At 36.3% G+C, this 23,662-nt stretch overlaps 1 protein-coding gene across 2 annotated transcripts in view; it reads right to left on the bottom strand.

Moving 5' to 3' along the window:
* The window catches only part of NBAS (NBAS subunit of NRZ tethering complex), a 155,379-nt gene that overhangs the window by 67,748 nt on the left and 63,969 nt on the right, over positions 1–23,662 (bottom strand). For both annotated transcript variants that reach the window (XR_014953579.1, XM_021525380.3), the window contains exons 34-40: positions 23,127–23,284; positions 21,695–21,790; positions 15,131–15,298; positions 14,423–14,536; positions 14,075–14,198; positions 9,068–9,144; positions 8,406–8,543 (exon numbers count right to left, since the gene is read on the bottom strand). Coding sequence is in view for 1 of the 2 variants with exons in the window: in XM_021525380.3 (XP_021381055.2) it covers positions 8,406–8,543; positions 9,068–9,144; positions 14,075–14,198; positions 14,423–14,536; positions 15,131–15,298; positions 21,695–21,790; positions 23,127–23,284 (875 nt within the window). In the remaining variant the exon portion in view is untranslated. The remainder of the gene's footprint in view (positions 1–8,405; positions 8,544–9,067; positions 9,145–14,074; positions 14,199–14,422; positions 14,537–15,130; positions 15,299–21,694; positions 21,791–23,126; positions 23,285–23,662) is intronic.

The following is a 23,662-nucleotide window of genomic DNA, read 5'->3' as shown; positions in this document are numbered from 1 at the left end:
CTCTTGCCTGGTCACTAAAGTCCCTCTCCAGATCTCTTGTAGCCCCTTCAGGTACTGGAAGGTGCAATGAGGTCTCTCCAGATTCTTCTCCAGGCTGAACAACATCAATCCTCTCAGACTTTCCTTTTAAGAGAGGTGTTCCAGCCCTCTGAGCATCTCTGTGGCCTCCTCTGGACCTGTTTCAACAGATCCATGTCCATTCTGAGGTTCTGGCCCCAGGGCTGGAGAGAACACTGCAGGAAGGGTCCCACAAGAGTGAACAGCAGAATCACCTCCTCACTCTGCTGCCCACCCACACTGTTTTGGTGCAGACCAGGACACAATTGGCTTTCTTGGCTGCGAGCACATGTCACTGGCTGATGTCGAGCTTCTCATCAGATAAACACTTTTCTGCTTTTATTTCCCTCAACTATTCCAACAAGAATGAGGAATAATTTCTCCCAAGAGTAAATGTTTTCATAGGTTTTTTCCTACCATGTGCTTTCTTACATATTTTCTGATTGATAAGTCAGGTTGAGGTAGAAAAACCTCATTTCATCTGACAGCTCTTTTAGTGGAAATAACACATGATATATAAAAGGTTAAAGTGTCAACTGAAAGAACATTTCTGAAAATAGAAAATTACTACATGGTTTTGAGTGGAGTGCCTACTCAATTTATAGCATATATTTCATTTCCCATTTGAAAGCAGCATTACTCAAAGTGCCTTGTTTTTGGTAATAACCCTAACCTTCTGTCTATCTCCCTTTAGTCTAAAAACAAATTCACTGAGCTTTCTTTTAAAATAAATAATGTATTTGGCTATTCTTTCAAAATATGTCTTTAATTTTGACCTGTATGGTAGAAACTGTAGTCATATACAAACTTTGGGACAAGCATAAACTCTTACTGCAAAACTTTACTGTAGTATTATACAATTTCAGTTTAAGTACAATACTGTTTCTTTTTAATTTGTACAGTTACTTGACTTCGTACATGCAAATATTTCTATAGCTTACTAATTTAAAGGTTGAAAACTAGATATCCCATGAGCTACAAAAACACTTAACTTCATCCTCCCTATTAAAATGTCAGAAGTCAGATATTTTTCATCCTAAGCCAAGAGCACTGCTAGCACTTCTGAGAAGTGTTTCTCAGTAACCACTTTACATTATTGGGATATACACTGTCATTAGTAGTCTCCTCAGCTAAATACAGAGGCCAATTTAGCATTTAGCCTCAATCCTCCAAGACGTTAAAAAAAAAAAAAAAGGAAAACCAACCAACAAAACCCACCTAACTCAACTAAAAAACGCCACCAGCAAGGAGTCAAACAACAAAAAAACAAAGGGTTGGAGAAGTCTATTTTCTCACTCAATGGAAATTCAGCAGTTAAAAAGTAACCTATTATCGCCAACTCAGATTAATGAAATTTTGCTAAAATGTTCTTAATTATTAGATGACTAACAAATTTCATGCAGGTTGCCTGCAAAATCCATGATGCTCACTGACTGGAGAAAGTTACAGCCGCTTAGAAAAGGAATTTGAAAGAGAAGATAAAACTGCTTCAAAAAGCTGTTGGCCACCTCTATACTGTTTCCCAGAGAGGAACAAAACCCTTCACAAGACGTAAAAGTATTAGCACTTATCCCAGCTATCTCCCTCACATGAAAAATCACTACTATGTCTCCAGAGAAACACAGGCAAGCTAAAACTCAACTTTCTGCTGAAATGAAAGGCTAGTTTGAAATGCTCTTTTCTAAAAGAACATTTCTAAACAGCTGTCTAAAGAACAACACTTGCTCTGCTTTCAGAAGTAGGATTTGACAGAATAGCTCATATAACCCTTGAGAAACAGAAATAAGCAAGACTGTAAGCATCTCATAAGTACACTTTATCTTGAAGAAATGAAACAGGAGAATGGGGGCAACACCTAACAACCATTTAACAATAGGTATTTTCTGAGTCACCTAAATATTATTTGGTCCCATCTAAGAATGGCAATACTTTCTCATGTTGTGTTCTTAACAAAGAAAGATGAGGATCTGTGAAACACTGGCTTATCTATATTAAACACATCACAACCAAAATAATCTACTTGTCACAATCTGGCTACAGCATCCCTAATTTCTGGATTCGTTTTTCAGTGATCATACCAGAAGATGTTCAAAACTAACCATAATTGCTGGTACTTCAGGAGAGTTTATTTGAGCTTTAAGCCTTTGGACACACCACAGTTTAGTGAGTTCTCCATTTTTATTAGCTTAGATATTCACTCATTTAGAAAACATGCAATTATGTATTGAGGCATCAGTGAACAATAAGCAAATCAATGAGGAAAACTCACAAAAGATGAAAAGCTAGAAAGGAAATTATAAGTGCTAAAAAAGCACCTGGAACGTGTTTTATAAAGAATGGTAAAACTGATAGAAAATGTTTGGAAAAGGTGCTCAAAACCAGGAAGCCAGCTAGAGAAGTGGCAGGATCCCATGGAGAAAAGGTGTGGAAGAAGCACTCATGTGTAAGGGTAAGTCCATAGCGGTAGGAATCATGAAATCTTTGTGTCAGCCCTCACTGCTGAAGGTGTGCGGAGAGAGCTTATAAGAGCCACATGAGTTAAATGAATCTGGAAGGTGCCAGTTATGTGTCATGACCAGCTGGCATTCATCCCTTAGTTCTGAAAGAATACAAATGTGAAGTTACGTTAAATGGCAGACCAAGGTACATCAACAAATGTTTTTAAAAATGACGTGCCAGAGTACAAGTTCCATTTGAATAAAATAAGATGCAAAAGGGATCTTCATAGGGATTGTAGCCCAGCAAGTCACATGCCCATCCCCAGTAAGATGGCAGACTATATAACAAATATTAAGACCACTGAGCATTAAGAGATTGGTGGGAAAAGATCAGCATGGACTCTGTTCACTAGCTGGAGGGCTATGAGGGTATCAAAGAGCACACAGACTAAAAAATTAAATACACAGAAATCTTGCAAAATACTTTCACAAGTTTTCACACTGAAGTCCAACCAGAAAACTGAAGTTATTGACGGATTGGAAGAATTGTCCTCTCACTAACTGAAGTCTGGTGAAACAAGAGACAGAAGCTTGGAGATCACTTTTCAGAGAGGAAAGAGTCAACACCAAGTCCTGCAGAGGCAGATTTTGAGACTACTTTTATTCAATCCATTAATGACGCTCTAGAGAAGGATTCTGATGATACTAGGGTCTTTGAATTCTCCCCAAATCAGCTGTTAGTCTGCCTGGTAGTTCCATTCATGGTGCCTTATGCCACTGCCCTCCTTTTCCCCAGTTCTCCTCCCCATCACAGACTACAAAGGAAGACCAATGCGAGAGTCAATAGTGCAACATAAATTCAAGGAATTCTACACTCATCTCTCCCAGTTTTGCTTTTCTAACTATCAGGTATGCACTGGACTTGGAAACAGAAGCACACATCAAATTCAACAGATTTACCCACCAAGTGTTAATAAGTATCAGTACCTGAACATGTATAAATATGTTATTAATATGTTAGTAGTGTAGGATATAAAACAATAAGAAGTATTACGCATAACCAGCAGCATGAAAGACAAGTGGAGCAACCAAAGACCAGCAAAGAAACTTGAACTTGATGCGGAACATACAACAGAAATTTCCAACAGTGAAACAACAGAAAAATTTCACTGCCAAATGAAACTTGCTAGTTTTCAGCATCACAAGCAAAACAGAAAGAGGGGCCGGAGATGAGGGCTTGAATCAGGACTTAAAAAACCCCAAGTTTTAAGTCCCTCACAGGTCAAAAATTAAGAGCGCTACCATTTTACCATCTATAGCAGCCTTAGTGCTAGCCACTGCATTTACAAATGGAAAGCCAAATGTCCAGACAAAATGAAACAAGATTGCCTCATACAGTCTGTCAGTTTTACATGTTAGTTATGCACATGATGCAAAACATCATGTACATAAATCCAAGTTGAGACATAAAATGTATATATTATCCGTAGTAAGATGAAGTCATAATTTAGGAATGTGACAGAATATGCAAACCAATATGCAACCACTTAATTAGCATTCCCATAAGAGATTTAGAGATTACCTTGTCTAGAGACTTAACCTTTAGCTGCACTAGAGTGCCACATTAAGCCCATTAAGACCTCATCTAATATGGGTAATAGATCTGCTATCAGATGCATCAGATCTGCCACCCTCCCTTTTTCCTGTATGCAGCCTTCTTATATAATAGCTACTTCAATTTCAAATTAAGTTTTTATTTTCAACATCCCATATTTGGAATATTACATAAAGCTGTAGCATATGGACCATGGCTGGGAGTTTTACTTCTCTGGATTAATATAACTGTATTTATAATTTATACCAACGTTACACAAGCAAACAACAAAACCTTGGGAGCCAGGTGAAGCTGGCAGAATGAAATCCTGGCAGACCAACAGAAATTTCTACACATTCCATCCCAAGTTCAAAGCACTCCCTCTTTTGACCAAATTTTGCCTCTTAGAAATGTTGACAGAGCCTTTCCAAAGCAACAAGCAACAGAAAAGGGAAGCAGATAAAGTGCACAGAGCACAAGTTCACTGCACATATGTACCCTGTCATACAGTGGCTAAGTACTATCAGACTAAATATATATCAGGCTATTTAACTCTGTGGACTCAACTCCCAGCTTCTTCTACAATTCTACGCCACAACAAGAGAAGCACCACTCAGAGAATCTCTGAGCTTACCAGTTCAACGTATTGTCAGTTGCAATGCACAGAAGGACAGGATTCAAACTCACTTTCTTGAATGAAAAGTAACATATAATGGAAGAAAATAAAAAACTAAGAATCTTCTGCTAACAGCAAATTTCTTCATCTGTTATTAAGGGCAAATTCCTGCTCCCCTCTGCATCTTAGCAGTATTTGTTGTAGCTGTTGTTTGATGCCCATGAAAAAGCTTGCCCCCTCAGGTGAGGTCAGTAAAATAATCCTCTCAAAACAACAGAATCGCCTCAGCAACAGAACATTAGCATGAGGATGGGAACGTAACTTATTAATTAACCTCAGGATAATTAAGCATTTCCACTCCCTTCCAGAGTAAAGAATTTATTCCAGTCAATTATCAGATCACCAGGATAGGACAAATGAGGAGATAAGCTGCTAACAAGAATTACCCAGCAAATTTCTCAGTCACTTGTACAGCTTTTTTTCTTGTTCATCAAGACTGGGAATTAGTGAGAGGTGAATCAGAGTGGCAGTGGGGCAACAGCCTGGATGCTGTGCAAGCAAGGTTCAGCAACAGCTGAAACAGGCATGTTACCAACCCTCCTAGCCACAATTGCAAAAGCACAGTACCACAGGGGCTCCCATGAAAAGTCAATCCCATCCTGTTACAGACCTAAACCAAAAATAAATATAGGTCCTCAAACGGTAATTAGTCTTCTCATATGAGTACATTCCACACACAGTCCCTTCCTGGAAATTTTGTTCTATTCTTCTGATCTTTATCTGCAGTTTTCTTAGGCTGGAAAGCTCCTTTAATGTATTGCTTAGGACAAGAAAGTAATATAGCTCAGATACGTTAAAGTGTGACTGATATGTTGTCATAGCAACAATAACAACAAATTTTAAATTGTCTGGGTCACAAAATTAAAGTAATACTTTACAGCCAAATCCCTTTGTTTGTCCTAGAAGCAAAAGAATAATTTTACCAGAAACTGAAATCATCAAGATGATTTCCTTTTGGGCATCAACAGTTCAAAAAGTCATAGTGAGAATTTCTGACAATTTAGGATTCTGGTTTGATGCATAGATATTAGCTGTCAGTATTTCACATCACAATTAAAACAAACACAAAAGAAACAAGCCTTCATGCAACAGACCCAATCACAGTTTCAAAATATCTTTCTTGACCAATTGGCAAGTCTTGAAAGTCCGTCTTAGTGAATAGAAGAGGAGCTCTCCTCACATTGTCCATTATCCTTGTAATGTTATGCTCTGTCATTTCCATTCTAGCAACAATTCTCCTGTTCTGCCAGAGGTACTCATAGACTCTTTCCAAACAATGAAAGAAATTAGATGCAATTTTAAAACGAGAAACACAGACTGAGTAGCCTTTTCAGTGCTTCCATACAGTTTCCTTTAAATTCAGATACTCTTCCAGCAGTATACTTGCTTCACTGGACTAGAAAAATACAGCTACTGTGACTCAGATGCTAGCAGACAGAAATACATGCTCTATGATCTTGAGGTTTCACCTTCTGAGCATGTAGCTGAAGTGCCAGATTTATGTCATTACTGTCCATGTAAAGAATGAGAATGGGGTAAAACCAGGATTGGCTGTACACCCTCACCCACAGATAAGGATTCAGATGCCTTCTAAGAATAATGTTCATCTTGAGGCAGGCAAAGGACCTAGGAAGCACTGCTGCTTTCACAAACAGCCACAAGATAAAGGTGATGCAAGCCACCAGTGCCATGAGCTAGAAGACAATCTACTACAGAATGACATCTCCAGCTGAGTGTAACATGTTCATAGAAGTTTGAGATCAATTTTCTTTTCCTCCCATGGAGCTCTTAGGAAACACAAAAAAGCCCACCCAGAACAGCTAGATCATTCCCATGGACAGAAACTAGAATGGCATTGATGAACCAACTTGCATGGGGACCCATTCTTTATTACCAGCATCTAATATGTAAATTTAAACAAATGTCTGTATTGCATAAAAATTAAGTATAAATTGGGCATTTAAGTCTGGTGTTTAGTGGTTTTGGTTTGGGTTTGGAAAAAAAACAAGTGTATTTATTTTGCTCAAAAGTATCTGTTTCTATTTCTTGTTTTCTATTTCTATGACATTCCTTCACTCAATACTCTTGGAATTAGCAACAATGAATTATAAATTAATATTTGTCTATGTTGTTTTTTACTGGCATCCAGGCCAGTTTTGGTGGGGCTTTTTCCTGTTTTTTTGGTATGCTCTCACTCCATCTTCTTTTGTAACCAACATACAATTGTTTTCAAAAGCTAGTGTTTAAGAGTAGCTTAAACTACTGGAACCTACTATTTCTAGCATACAACTTAGAATCCTGTATTTATCATAGTCACATATAGTATTTTACCCAGATGGAACAAAAGATTAGCCAAAGATCACATCACAGTTAAGAGACAACTGCATGGTGCCATTGATAAGACTTTGCTTATTAAGTCACAGTGGGAGTATATGTAGTTCAATCTAACATCTCTGTCCTCATTCTTGTAACTTGTACTTTCCAAAGGCTTCTTAGATCTTCCTGTAAAATACGACTCTTTAAAAAAGCTGAAGTAAGAAAAGAAAAAACCCACAAACTTTTTCATCAAAGTTGTCTTGCAGCAGGAAGATTGACAGGCTCAAAGGAAGTTTTTTAACAAACATGAATTAATTCAATCACAACCAACATAATTTTCAAGCCCCACAGTTGTGGGCTACATTTTCCTTTAGCATCTAATCAGAAGAGAGTAAAATGAACATCTAAGCAGGAACATGAAAGGCTTCTTAATTACAGAATTGAATTGGGCAAATATCAAAACAGGCTTTCTGCTGGAAATCAGGAGTCATTCTTAACACATTAAAAAACAATTCTCTAATGCCACAGTGGTGATTGCTTCCTTTTCAGAAAACTTGTGACCAGAAGTGTTCTTTTAGCTACAACTGAGAGACAGGCTGAAACCCAAGCACTCCAGAGGGTTTCTCCACAGGAGGAAAGAACTGGTGTAAATTCAGAGAGGCTCTCTTGGAGCAAACTAGAGTTTTTATGCAGGTTATCTCAAGGCACATGCAATAATAAGGCAATCAGTGCCTTATTAAACGTTTGTATGTTACCTCTTCCATTAAGTATGGACTTTACCATGAAACTGCTTTATCCACTGGCAGTGGAGAATGGGCAAAGTAGTGCCATTCCAAAACCAGAAACTTGTCAAAGGAAATAAAAAAATCCCTCAATTAGGATGAATTTTCAAAACACCATATGTAAACTGAAATACAATCCAAAACACCCTAGGGGAGGCTATGGAAACTTTCTGAAAAGCACTGTTCTTGTTGAAATGAACTTCACTTTTCCTGGGAAGTACTATATTGCCTTGCACACAGTACTGCAGGGTAACAGCATAAGCTATACTCATTAATGCTCAGTGGTTATAAGCTACTTTGACAACTGATAGTGCTGTTACCTAAAAATGACACTTGATATTGCAATTCAAAAACTCTTCTACAAATTGTGAAGTACTTGTTTATTTACAGCACTGTAGAAGAATAATTATGCAGAACACAACAGGCTGCTCACAGTGTAAGTCAGATCAGCTCCGTGACAGGCTTAACTCGTGTACTGGCTTTTTAGAATAGCTTTTATGCTGAACATTAATGAATGTGGCTTTAAAAAGAAGAGTACTAACCCTGTAGAGAGGGTGGCATTTGTCCTTGAAACATGGTGCCAAACGAGCATAGATCTGCAGGCTATAGTAATAACTTGCCAGCTGGAGAGATAACGCAGAATGTAATTGCTTTTCAAAGCATTTGTTGGCATCTACCACCTAGAAGAAATAGAGAATTAATTTACATGAAAGAATTAGCAAGCATACAACATTAAGTGTACAAACTTTCTAAAAAGCTACTTGCTGTTGTTTAGAAATAATCCTGTTTTTCTGGTACAGAAGTAAATCAGTAACCTCCACACATAAAGATAATTCTACATTATGGTGGTTTTTTCCCCCTTGAGCAAATACTTAACCAAAACATTCTTCCAACTACACTATTGCTGTTTCTATACCTCAAGGTTATTATCCACATTTCTAAGTTACATTAGACTTGTCAGTCTGGTGGACCAATTTCTATTTTAAGTAAGAAATGTGTCTTTTCACCAGTGCCATGCTCAATGGACCATCAAATGGCATTTGTTCACTTTCCTTTATATGCATCAGCCTAATCTGCAAAAATGTGTATTAAAATGAATTTGGATACTTAAGATTTTTAAATCTTAAGGAAATGAAATTTGCTAATGTAATTCTGCTATGAATAGATTTCCTGGCAAAAACATACAAAGTCCCAGTCAACATACCTGTGGCAGTGCAAGTAGATAGGCAAGAGACAAGGCTGCATCCTTTGATAAAGCATCACTTGCCAGTTGTAGCAGAACTGCAACACAGAGGGAGCAGACACAAAGTTTGGATTACTGGCCCACTTGGCCTTGAGAGCTAGCAAATGAAATGTTTTCAGGGCAACTATATTTTATTAGACACTAGCTTGAAGCACTCCAGACATATTTAATTAAACACTTATCAGTGCAATCCAGAAAGAGATAATATATAATTAAACTGCAGCACAGCTTTACCTTAACTTCTAGGCAAAGTGTTTGATGCATTAACCAAAGAAGAATGAGATTATGCAGCAACAGATACTAAACAAAGCCACCTGTACTGATTTCCAAGAAGTAAATATTTTGCTTGTAAAATCAAGGAAGTAATGTAATGTTTTAAGGGTTCCAAGATACCAAGAAGAGGAATGGTACAAAATTTCTTCAAGCCTGAGCTCAAACTCCCTTATCACTAAACACAACAAATCATATTAAATACTTCTGCCCTAATTAAAAATAAAAACAAAATTCTGCAAAAGTATCGTAAGAAACACCACAACAAGGTTCTGCCACATACTGAAAACAAGTATCAGTACTACAGCAATTGAAATAAATTCATCAAAGGATAAGTATTCTGATTATAAACACATATGCTTCTGGTAAAACTGACAAAAATCACTTGCATTTCCTACATTATGGATACCAAACTTGGGGGGAGGGGTTGTTTCCATTGTTATAGATTACATTATTATTAATGTTATTAATATTATTTCAACAGGAAGAAACCATCTTCCAGCAACTTAGCACTTCGTTTATTTCAAGGAAGTCTCAAACACCTGTTTGTTAATTCCCACATTACATAAACTCCTCTGCAGGGCATGCTGGTAAAAACCTGATTACTTTACACACACTCCCACAGTGAATTCTTTCTTCCAAAGAATGACTTATAAAAGGCTTGAATGACCAATTACAATTTTAAGATTATCATTAATTTGCCATCAGCCTGAAGTGGATTTACAGGCTCTCAGCCAGATACAAGCACTAAATTTCTATATGACATCACCACAGAGGCTGCAACATAAGCCTGTCCAACAGCACCTATCCTTTACGCTTCAAATGGCTTTTACTGTGCTTCAGACAGCTTCTTGCTGCAGACAGATTGTTTCTGCTACACTCCAAATAACCTGTATGCTGTCCAAGGAAAGACAATAAGAACTCTAGAAATATCTAATAATAAAATCTGGATGAAAATTACTGGCTCCTCTTCTGATAACAAGCAGTTACTTTATGCATTTTTACACCCACCTCTAGTTAAACAAAAAAAAAAAAAAAAAGGAAGGAGGAAGGAAGAGTTTCAGCTCTGCTCTCTTTCCCCTTTCTTTGGAGAATTAATGTTAGTGATACCTCCTGAATACACAATAAATGATGGACTCTCTTCCAACTTAACATCCCCACCATGAGAACTGACACACTTGCAAGACATTGTTCTTCACCATTAGGATAGCAGTAATTACAAAGAACACAGACCAATACAGGGCTAGAAAACAATATGATTTTCTTCACCCTTTTCCATGAAGTGTGACATAATAGCATCCCAACTGTCAGAAGTTATGTAAGAAGAAAGAACTGCCTCTACTGTCATACCTTCCAAGAAAAAAAATTCCTCTGTATTGATCCAATAAATTTTCTGCATGCTCGTGTGTTCATAAAAGGTTTTCATGTATCCATACTTAGATGTGCACTTTACATACACACAAATAGGTGTATGCAAAAATAATTTCACACAGCTTTCTGTCTCGAAGTGAAGCCCCACAAGAATCCTCTGCAGTCTAACAGGGTTGAGTTCAAATCACAGCCTCCAGACATCAGAAGGATGCCATTCTGTCCTGTCTTGTACCTTCACAAAATTTACAGGAACTTAATGTCATTTCAGACCACTGCCAGATCTGGAATTTGCCAAAGGGATTACACATTACATGGTTGGCAAATCAGAGAAGGCAGGCAGTGACAAGCAAAATGCCAGTGCTGCTGTCCCCCTGCTGTCCCACAAGCACAACTTTCTCACAAAAATATTTTGATTTTATAAATATTTTTGTTTCCTGTGCAAGTCTTTATGCCACAGCCTGTTTGAGAGGCTAACTATTGAAAAAATGGTTTATTTGTGAAAATTGGAAGTTTCAACTCGCTTTCAATGGATTTTCCCCTGAAAAAAATGCAAAAACGGCTTTGAGTCTTCAATTGTTCATTTAGCCAATGATAAAATCTCAATAGACTTAGAAGCATATACTGCAGTTAAACAGCCATATCTACAACTAGGCACAAAATTATGGGGAACATTAAGGTATTATTTGCTCTAAAAACCCTGAGGATTAATAGGTATGACTAATTGTCTTGGGTTTACTCTGAGTTTAGTGCCTAGTCTGGTTAGAAGGACATACAGCCATCTTTCAAATTTCATCTTCAACGTCCTGATCAATCCCTAAGACCTACAGAGAAAGAAAACCCCAATCAAACAGAGATGCACAACACGGCCTCAGCCACACCAAGTCTGGCTGCACTATCAGCCCACAGCTAAGGAATGAGTGCTTTGCAGGACCCAGGGAGATGAGAGTTACCATTTCCCTTGGAAATACTCAGTTTACCACCTGCAAGGACAAGAAAAGCCAAGGTTCAAGGCTTGTAACACTACCAAATCCATAAAAGCAGCAAAATATCTTGAGTTTTATTACAGAGGTTTTCAAGGCCAGATGGCTGGGGCTCTCAGTAACCTGGTCTAGTGGAAGGCATCCCTGTCCATGGCAAGGGGTTGAAATGAGATGATTTTTAAGATTCCTTCCAACCATTCTACAATTCTATGATGTTGCACACTGTCTGTGGGGAAGGTGCTTAGCCAGGCTCTCACTCTGCACATGGCACTGTTACAGTAAACAAAGTCTGATGGATACTCTAGTCTCTCCTAAGACAAAGTGCCAAGTACAGTGAAGACTTCTTTGCTAAAGTGCAGCTACCTCCAGGTTCTTCAGTTCTTTTGATGGAGTTGAAACCTGCTGCTGTAGCTGTCCTGGAAGACAGCTAGAAGCAAACAGCTGGGATTCAAACTTGTCAGCAAAATCAACTGTAATCTGCTATGCTTGCAGTTACTAGACCAGTACAGTAGCTGATACTTCATATCAGCATTAGAGTTTTGTATGGCAAAATCCTCCCAAAAACGTACAGGAAGCGTAAAAATGATAAAAATGCAGAATAACAAGTGGGATTTATATCTGTGTGATTCCTTAAACTTCAGCCATGTGCTATCAATATATATATATTCAATCTGCACAATCCTGAATGTGTTAACTCATCATAAAGAATTCCATGAGAATTGACAAAGCAAAGCAAAGGGGGAAGAGGTGGGATCCAATACCAGTAACACAGGGCTAAACACACCACAAATAGTAAATTATCAATCCAATTATTTAGGGAAAGCTATGTTACATTAATGCTTAAGAACAGTTTACTGACTACCAAAAGGTTTAATACACAGAAGGACTGAAGAGTCCAGAATAAACACAGCCCATTTTTCCAGAGGAAAATACAGAATTCTCTTTCAGAGCACAGCTGGAGAGACTCTTAAGTGAAACTGACTATAGAATAAAAGCAGTGGAAGAGAAGTATTAAATGGCAAAAATTTTATCTGCACACTTAAGAGAAAGGAGACAGATGCTCAAAAACTGAAGCTAGAATCTAAAATTTCTTTTCTTCAAGAAGTCCCCAACATTGAAATTTCTATTTCAAAAGCAGCCAATGAATTGTAAACAATCAGTTCCAATCACCCAAGTTCAAGCAGGAACTATTATCACAGATCTGCCAAGTAAATCATTTTCCCTAAGGAAGCAATAAATACTTTTTAATCCTTCCCTCCCCCCCTCAAAACACAGGAATCAAAGCTAAAGGCCTATGGGCATTCAGCATGCAACAAATGAGATTTTAAGTACTGATTTTAAAGGATTTTTTTGCATTAAGAGAGTATGTAAAGAACAAAGCATGCACACACCCTATTTATACAAGCTGTTGCTCACCATTTCTGATTCACGCTGTTGTTACACAGAACTACACAGGTTATCTGTACAAACACCACATATCTCAAACTACTGAATCATATACTTGTAAGACAAATATGCTGGTTTTCACAAAACAGTTTGAGTAACGTGTAGCTTATGAAGAAAGCCTGTCTTGAAACTTCTCATATAGCAAGTAATTTAATATTCTCATTTTTCATGACAGAATTTACCACAAGCCAAGTATAATACATATATAATCCTTCAAAAGACACTAACAGCATGTAATATTTAAACAGTTAATTTCTTACACCAGCAGAAGACATAAAAAAAAAAAAAACAAAAAACCAACAACCACAGGTGTTTTTTTGTTGTTTAGCTTTTTTTAAAAAAGTGAAATTGTTTCACTTAAAAATTATTACATATAACATATAACGTGTAGACATTTCATAAGAAGACAAAAAGTTCTGACAATTCCAGAAGCTGTAGTTAAGCATTAATTGGCAAATAAAATACTACAATGAACCTGCAGTACTGAAACCTGGATAAACCTTGGCACAGAATCTGAGTAACTGAATATGCAGGCAGAGAAGTAACTTACACTGTCTTGCAAATTCCCATTACCTGTACATGGTAATATTCAGGAAACCTTCAACAATTCCTCCTATTGTTGCCAACCCCCAAATAACACTTAGTTGTTATTTAAAGAGAATTTTCATTTTTCTAGTCTTTGCTGAGCAACTCCTCTTAAAGTCATCAATTCCCTTGAAAACTCTGCAGCTACTTCTGACAAGACTTCTTACCAACAAGAGCCATTGAACCAGATCACAGTTCATGCAAAACACACAGACAATACTTCGGATCATTCCATGCAATTCTCCACAATTAAACCCACCCACAGATACTTCTATATTTACCATATATGAAGTGCATATATATAATATGTCCATACCTTCTGTAGTTGGAAGTAGGTCTTTTCCTTCACTCTTTGTATCTGCAAGTTTCCCTGTTCTCAGCAACACTTCTGCAAAGCTTTCCAAAGAATTGTTCTGGTATGTTCCATAGCTGACTTCAGACTGGAAGTAAAAAGACAACTGACACATGTACTCTACACCTGCATTTTTATTTGGATCACTTGCATGCACCTCAGTTCCTCCATTTGCTTTCCTTTGTTTAATTCTGGGTTTTTTTTCCTACTATAGCACAGAATTTCAAATCACATATATAATCAAAAACTCTGTATTTTCAATTGATATAAGATCTCAACAAAAAACTGCAGACTTCTGTAACCATAACTTACTTCTGCAACATATGGATCATCAATTAGAGACTCATAAAATGGATGACAGCCTTGTTTTTCCACAGTAGCATTTTCTCCAGACCCACTTTTTAATACATCTCCAAATTCTTGGCCCTGGAAAAAAAAAGTATAGTTGAGCCTAACTGTAAAAAAGCTCATAAAAATGCTGTAAACATTATGCAGAAGGGAAACAACTGTAAATGAAAAGATCATTGAATTTAGTGGGGAGCAACAAAGGAGTCATCTTACATAAACCAGTTCTGAACAAGTCCAGTTTTCTTTAAAAAGGAAAGAGAATCGTGTTCAAAAGTTACCACTTGTTACACAGAAAATAGTGGCACAAACATTGTAGAAAAGTCACTGAAATAGAGAAAGTAGAAACAAGAAACTGCAAAGGAACAGCTTTGAATACAAGATGACAGTATTTAAAGAGTGGGCTTTACTGTGCTTTGTTCCCCAAAATTTTAAAGTTCTGCCAAATTTCAATTAGGCCTTCTTACACTATGCTAAGAAAATCGGAGAAAACAGACTAGAAAACAGCTTTAGACCAATTCCTTCACTGGAATGTCCTTGCAAACAGTCCTGTAATGTCTGTAGTTTGTTTACTGATTTGAGGGTTCAGTTATCAGGTCCTACACAGGAGCTGAGTTTTTATATTAATGTATCACAAATGTGTAAACATCTGGGGACACATCAGCAATCCCTTACGTGTAATGGTCGCAGATAAGTTAAGGATTTCTTCCACCACTGCCCATCACTGACAGCATTCAGCATTGCTTTGGTAGTCAGAGTTGTGTTGGACAACACCTTCATGGTTTTGGATGTCGTCCAGTACAACAAATCAGCAGACTGGCCAGAGGAGACGCTGGTTTCATCCTGTGACATATCCAACACACAATGCAGGGGTTAGACTCCTGCTATAATTAGGTTAGTGACCTAAAGCCAAACAAAGGCATTTGAGTTCAGGCACACTACATAAAATAACAAATTTGAATAATAATTAATTCAGGCAGCAGCTGCCAAAAATAAACAAAAGACCAACTAGAAGCGATTTACGAGTTTCACTGAGAAGTAAGCAGTGTGATCAGCAGAACATTTGGCCCCTTACTTAGTTACGAGAGCATAACAGACAGCACTGGTTTTAATTCCAAAGTTTATAATGACAAAGTTCTACATAAATGTTGAATGTTTCCACTAAAATAATCACCTCTCTACAAACATGAGGATCGAGTACACTAAAGTTAATCTTCAGTAATTCAAGAAAGCTGATACTAGAGAAAATCTTATATTTTTACAGAGGTAGCATTAATTAAGTTGAATTCCCAGTAGGGGAAATGGTAGAGATGTAAATACACATCTCTAGACCAAGTGATCAAGTATCATCAAGTTTTGAAATTCTGCAGCTGGCACATAAAATACTGAAAAAACAGCCAGCCTAAAAGTCTACAAGAATCCCAGCCTTTTTTCAATCAGAAACTGCTTCTGCAATACATGCACATATACCTTCACTTAGCATGAACTCACACTCTGTGAAAGCAGACATGTTCCACAAATGGAGCTCTCTATACCATCTCTTCCTATGTAAAGCATTTAAATAATACCCAGAACATGTTGTCTGATGTGTGCTATTCCAGTTCTCAATGGTTTGTGTTACTTGCATGCTTTAATATGTGTGTACATTATTCACAAACATATAATTAGCATACTAAGGTAAACACACTGTTTTCACAACAAAACCCAAACATTTTCCTCCATATAGCAAACTTTAACAGCCATATGTTTATTCCTAACAAATGCTATCATTAATTTCCCCATACACTGAATTATATTGAAACAGAAAAATTCTATCTGTATAATTGCATGAGAAGTATTAGTTTATGACTTACTAATTCATGACAAAACCTTAAACATGAGAGCCAAAGCATGCCAAGTTATGCTGAAGAGAAATATATACCACTGTAACCTCAGAAGAAAAATATATCAGCTTCAATAAGGTGGAATTTAATGTAGAAAACCTTATTTTTAGTACCTTTTATTATGTACTTTTACTTGTACAGTAAATTACTGCCTCAAGCTGACCATTTAAGTAGGAGGTTCATCTTAAGTCCTTCAGCATTTGTTTTAATCTTTTCTGAAATCATATTGTGCATCTCACAGATGCACCGCCAATGAATCAACTGGATAAACTGGGAATTTCGACTCTTGTTTCACCAAATTAAGAAAGTGCATGAGAACAACAACCTGTCAGAATTTTTGCTGCTCTGAAAAATTAAAACCAACTGAAAATCCTATGTCTGGTGGCCTGGGGAGAGAATTTCTTGTTCACCTGCTTTTTAAATAAACCATTTTAAGTACTTAGTAAGACAACTTCTTGCAATTTCAATGTTACATACAGAGTAATAATTCCTCTCTGCCACCAATTTCAAGTAGATGCTGTGACACACCTAGTTGATTTTTCATGGAGGAAAAATAAACCAAAACTAAAACAGAATGAGAAAAAAATCATCCCACCCAAGTTGTCAACTGCATTTGAGCAAAGCACTTTTCTTTAAATCAGCCTCCCCAGCAGTATGAAAAGTAATGGGCTAACTTGTATGCAGGTGTTAATGCTTATGGCACTACTGATATCAGATAAACTCTACTGATTTTTGTTTAAAAATAATTTCACTCTTACAAGTAATTACAGTTTTTTCAGGAAAAATAGAAATTCTGTTTTCTGAGAAGCCATTTTACTCTGTACCTGGAGCAGCAACACTTACAGGTTACAACTCTTGCTATCTCAAATCAATCTCACAGAAGAAGTTATTTCTTAAATAACAGTGGAGATCTCATCTCAAAAACCAACTTTAATTGTATAATTTAATTGTATCTTTAGGGAGAAGTTATATTTTGGGGGTTCTGAGAGGTGTTTGAGAGAAATTATTTTTTTTTATTAATTATTCCTGACATTCTTTCTAAAGTAAGCACTTCTGATTAAAATCAAAATAATAATGGCAACAACTCATTAAATAGCAGCCAAATTAGCAGATTGAAAATCTGCTTGAATCTAAATGGTATTAAAAAAAAGACAACCAATAAATTCTGATCAAGTTACTCTAAAATAACAGCTAAAATACTTATATAAATATATACAGCATATGTTTATATTTATACACACCCTTGCTCCTACATACACTTACATAATTCCGAACAGTCTAATGGGAGGACAAATAACAAAGCCAACTGTTTTTGAGATAAGCCATACAAGAGACAGTAATAAATTAGAACAACAGCAGCATGGGTTTTAGGATTTGTTTTGGTCTTTAATGACAATTAATCAAGGTGCAAGGATTAAAACTTGCAAAAACCATACACTGCACATACACTTGGTATGCTAAGAATCATTTTATGTCAAGACTATGAAGGAAATGAAATGAGGCAGAACAGAGTCTGTTCAAAAACAGAGCATCACATATTAGGTCTTCCTTTTCCTTTTTTTGTTACTTCCATTGCCAAACAGGAATTTTAAACAGTCCCTTTTAAATAAGTATTAATGTAAAACCTACATGTATTTTTTGTGCCTTGGAGGGTTTTATATCAGGGATTTTTAGGGTTTTTTTTGAGGTCTGTTACAGCTATGAACCACTCGAAGTGAAAACTCCAGTCCTGCAATGATTAACCAGACTCTAAATGAGAGATTATGGAAAAGATTCAGCTCAAGATGACAACACTTATATTCAAGAGTCACTGAATGTCCAGGGCCAGCACAGGAAAAAAAGAAGTAACCCAGCCATAAGCAGACACAATGCATTAGATTCAGCTGCTGAAACACAGCCTTTGATGACTGCCTGAGATACACAGCAGTTATGAAGACAGCTGCTTAACACCTGCAGATCTGACACAGATATTTTGGAGCAGCAGCTAAAGGACAAGAGCATAACTGATCATGACTCTCCAATAATTTCTAACCAGCTGTGATAACAATGTGTGACCTACCAATTTAATGTAAACAAATGTTCTAAGAGATCCTGTCTTTTCCCAGATACAGTGCTTGGGAAAACTGGAAAAGCAAAGACACTAATGATCTGTTAATCAGATATTTTCTTTTCTTTAAGAAGCCTTTAAGTAATTCATTCTTATAATCTGAATATATGTTAAAATTATAAGAAAATCATTCTTATAATTCAAACATATTCATTTCTCCTCTAGAAAATACATCTACTTTTCCGTCAAGAGTTCATTTTCAAAAAACCTTAAACTGAATTTCTCTTGGGTAATGTGCCACGTAACAGTAATTACACTTCCATATTCGGATATGTAAAAAATAATTATTTCTAACACATGTAAACATAATTTAAGTATTATGCAGATTTAATAAATTCAGAACTCACTTACAAGGCAACTGATTAATATTGTTTTGTGCTTATACACAACACAGCATCTCATATCTAAGCATTTTATTTCAATTTAGTAATTTTACCATAAATATTCTGAAAGGCTTTTCATTAATCAAGAACTTAATCTTCTCACCAAGATAATTTGGTTGAGAAGCACAAGATTAGTTTTTTTGGGCATTTGTAGTACACACAAGTAAAAAGGATGTTGAAGTAAGAAGGCTGAGGATTGCTGAAACTTAACATTTTGCTTAAAAACAATCTGGTACATTGGAATCATCATAGATTCCAGAGCATAACTTCTCAAATGGATTCCATGAGTTCAAACAACAGTGACAAGCTGACACAAAGCTTGTGCAAATGCATTAGCTCGTACAGAATAATGATGTGCAGCTTTAACACAGTATTCATTAATTTCTTTAGAGTAGGACCACCAAAAACTTGGAGAAAAGTTATGCTGAAATCAATATTAAATGAACCATTTCTAAATAGTCTATGACACATATAGCCAGCTCCTATGAAAATCTCTGCAAGTTTTAGGGGAAATAATTTGGAGGAAAAATTGAATGAAAATGAAATTATTTCAAAAATTACTAGGGAAGAGTTCACCAAGACAAAGCTGATGAAAAAGTATGACCAGCTGGTGATGTTGGTTGATATACAGGAAGAAATGGTAGCGGAGACTAATAATTCAATGCTAGACAAAAGTAAGAGGGATAGAAATGGTCACTTAAAGGTTTGAAAAGCAAAAGTGATATACTTACAGATAGGTATTTTGAAAGCAATAGAAAAAGGGATGCCCAAATACATGTATGCCAGACCTTAATCAAGTCAAGATAAGAAACTTAGAGCACCAATTTGACAAGGCATCAGTAAGTGAGGAAAAAAAAACATTTGTCAATTCCCTGCAATAAGGATTCTGTAAGTTAATCAGAATGTAAGTGAAAATGAAAGGAATACATGAAAAGGGAAAAAAATCTCCAAATTTGTTTTGTTTTTCTTTAAAGAAACTAAAATTCTGTGTGAGACAATGAAGATGAAGCACAGGGAATTAGATGAAGTGTGACTACAAGGACTGCAGTTATGGGATTCAGTAGAGTCAGAAAAACAGTTATTGAATATATTGCTTTTCTAACACTGCAGATGTTTGTATCAAAGGAGAAGTTATACAGTGAGTAAATTTTTGGCTATGTATCCTCCTGTCATTCCAAGAAATGAAAAAAAACTATAAATCCCTATTAAGTCAACTGGGAGATAACAAAAGGACAGAATTAGCAAATATACAGAACTTCCTTTCCTAGTGTAACAGTCTGAAACGCGACATGCCAAGGAGCCTTATTAAAGAAAAAGAAAATACACCTCAGTGCAGCAACACACAAACTTGCCAGGTCAATTGTCTACCTACTTCGAATTCTAAAGAGACAATCAACCACAGCTAACCACAGGGGTGGGGAAATGAAAGCTATATTGGAGAAATTTTTGAATGTCAATTCTCCAGCATAATGAAAATTGCTTCCAATATGCAAACTAAAATGATAGTGAAGTTAATTAGTGAGTTTACTCAACTCTGATAAAGCTTTGAATAAATTTCTGAATCATTTATATGCATGTCTAATTGTTATGCCACAATATAGTACAACAGCACATGAAAGGTGATGCATAACAAATTGTTATAGATATTAAAATACTGTAAATGTATGCATCCACACCCATATCAATTTTATTAACACCTACTTATTCACCTCCCACTCAAAAAGATGCATTTGGATTTCCAGAAAATAAAATGCATTTGTGCCAGTGAAACAGACCTGTTCTTCATATTGATGATTCTGGCAGACACAAAATGTTTAGCCTTCTTCCTCTGAATACCGTTTGTAGTGCTATTTCATCTTCCTGCCATTTATGTTATATATATGCAAATACATACATCTACATGCATGTCTACACAGGCATGTATATACATACATATACATGCACATGTGTATTTATACACACATATACACATGAACATACATAAAAACCATACAAAAGTATGGACATATACTCCAAGGAGGCTGGAACTCTCATAATTTCTCAAAATGCCACCCTATGCAACATGAACCTTCTCTTTCTTTCTTTCCTTCCCTCCTTCACTACCCCCTTTTAATCTCTTCTTTCTTGTATTTCTTTATGGCTTTTGATGCTCTAGATTTATTTATCACTCACCTATTTCATTAAACAAAACACAGAGAAAAGAATAACTTAAATATAGAATTTTTTACTTCCAAGAGTGTGAAAAAAATGCCTCTTTTCATAACTAGGTAAATACTTGTATCTTCTTTAAAGAGAGAAAAGTACTTACAGTTGTACATATACAGACATAAAATAATAAACATAAAAGCAGAAAGATTACTTGCTTCCCGTTGTCCTGCCTGTGGAACACTTCATGTTCCTTGTGATCTTACACATAATTTCACATGCAATGTATGAACATTATAAAGTAACAAGTGATAAACTTTATGATGCATGGAACTAAGGGGAAAAATGAACTTAATTAAAAATATTTTTTGTTAAATATGTATTTCAGGTTTAAAATTGTTTTGCAACTGGGATGGATTAAAAAAAAAAAAAACTACAGCAATATAAATGTCTATTTTAATGTAAGTTTTTTTTCACTTTTCCTGTCTCTGGGTTTATGCTTTTTCCAATGGTGCTAAGACTGTAGGAAGAAGCAACTAAAAATCACAACAAAGTGTAAATACACAAGCAAAACCTTGAAGTTAATCTAACAGAAAGTACTATATGTCTGATGTTGCTCGTTCTATCTAGTAAGCAGAGGTTGCTAAAAACTCAAACTCTGTTCTTCAGAGTAATGTAGAAAAAAGTCATTATTACCTTTAAAATTCACATTAAAACTTACCTCTGTATCCTTACTGATCAACAAAGGCCCAGAGATACTTGAATTCTCACCTCCCTCAGAAGGAAGAAACTGGTAATTCACAGCCTGATAAAGAATCTATAAACATGAAATAAATATTATCTTTTGCCAGTCAAATAAGCCAATGAAAGAATTATGACTGATTTCAGAGGAAATCCAAGAAACTGATGTAAAGGCTTCCATGATAGAAAAGGGGGCAGGAGAACACAAAGAAGAAAACACAGCATCCCTGACATCCTCTCACTGTTGAGAGTTGCTAGACAAAATGACCTTCCCTTCTCTGTGAGTTTTGTGCAATATTTTTCCCAAAATCTATGATTTATTTTTTTTTTTTACTTTATGTACCGTGCTGTACAATGTAAAGAAATGTCATGAAAACATCCATTATCTGAACTGAGACTCTGAGGCACTGGGCAACTGCACAAAGACAAGCGTTTCACAGGACAGCGGCTTTGTGAGCAGAAGTTCTGCACAGAACTTCCGCCTTCACACGATGCTTGTATTCTCACAGACACTTCTATTCAGGGGATTTAAGGAAAAGGTAACTGCCTTGCAACTGCCTTAATCAGGCTGCACATGTACTGTAGCTATGACTCCCTTCTCCCCTCATTCTTACATTCTGTGTCCAAAGACCTCTAAGATGTTTCTATTACATAATTATAAATCTAAGAGCACTGTGAACTCCTAGACAACTAAGACAATTATGAACTCAAACAAGTCATAGTATGTAGGCCAAGCCACAATTACAGCGAACAGAAATGTAACATTTTGACAACCTAAATTAATGCCCTTCAATTTCAAATAAAACTTCTGCTATGTCACCTTGACATAAGTTGTATTTAAATGCCACAATTACGTGTTCTTACATATATACTGCAGTCAGCTCAACACCTAACATGTGACTCTATCAAGTCAGTCATTGCAGAGTTAATAAAGATTGCTCAGACACAAAGCCTCTTGTAATTGTTAAAACCATTACATCATTGAAATCTGTGAGAAAATAATTGCATACTGGGTAAAGATCACAAAAATCATAGAATAAATCCTTAGTAGACATTTATGTGGGCATTTAATGAAGTTGCCTTACAAAGTATAAATACCTAGAAAATATTTTAAAATATCATCAACTGCATTTTTAAACAAAATGCTTAAATCAGGCAATCAGTAAAGAAATTAAAAGTCCTAAAGAAAACACAACTGCACTTCCACTTCAGAAACCAATTCATCATACAAAACTGCTTAGAAAGAGACCTCATTTGCTGAAATAGAACGGTGAAATTAGAAGAGTAGAGCAAAAAAAAAAATAAACATACTCGAGGGTAGAACTTAAGGGGACAAACTTGAAAATGAGGCCAAGTCCCCTTTACTTTGGTAGGCACTGAAGTTTGATGAAAGAAGCAGCAGAAACAGGTACCTGGGTTTGCAACGAGCTGCTCACTGCCAGCAGTGCCTCTATGGCACAGGGGGGACAGTGTGTCAGAGCAAAGGCCATGAGCTCCTGGCGCATCCCCAGGTCCTGGTAGCCTTCCGACTGCCCCAGCTGACTGCACACTTCCCAGCTTTTAGAATAGCCTACAAGGGAACACAAACACAATTCCTATCACAGGTGAAAGGAGGATGCCCAATTCTTATTGGATAAGATAAAGAAGGCCATTTGGTATTCGTGTCAAGGCTTAACATCCCTGAAAAAGGAACCATAAAGGCTCCATAAAACAAAGATGTAGCTCAACCTTAGACTGACCAAACACATAGAAGACTATTTTTTTATCATACTGTAGATAAAAGTAAAAGAGGCATCTGTAAGCTTGCATCCTATATTTTTTTACACATTACAATAAGAAAACCATCATTCATTTCAGTGCATGATACTGAACACCTTACTGGAGTGGCTGTATTCCATTTACTTCCACTCATACTGTCACATACACAAATCATATAAACAGCAAAAAG

This window comes from Lonchura striata, chromosome 3, assembly GCF_050655825.1.
Source record: "Lonchura striata isolate lonStrDom1 chromosome 3, ASM5065582v1, whole genome shotgun sequence".
NCBI classification, from domain to species: Eukaryota; Metazoa; Chordata; class Aves; order Passeriformes; family Estrildidae; genus Lonchura; species Lonchura striata.
Note: the sequence above shows the minus strand (reverse complement) of the source record. Positions and strands in the feature narration are given on the sequence as shown.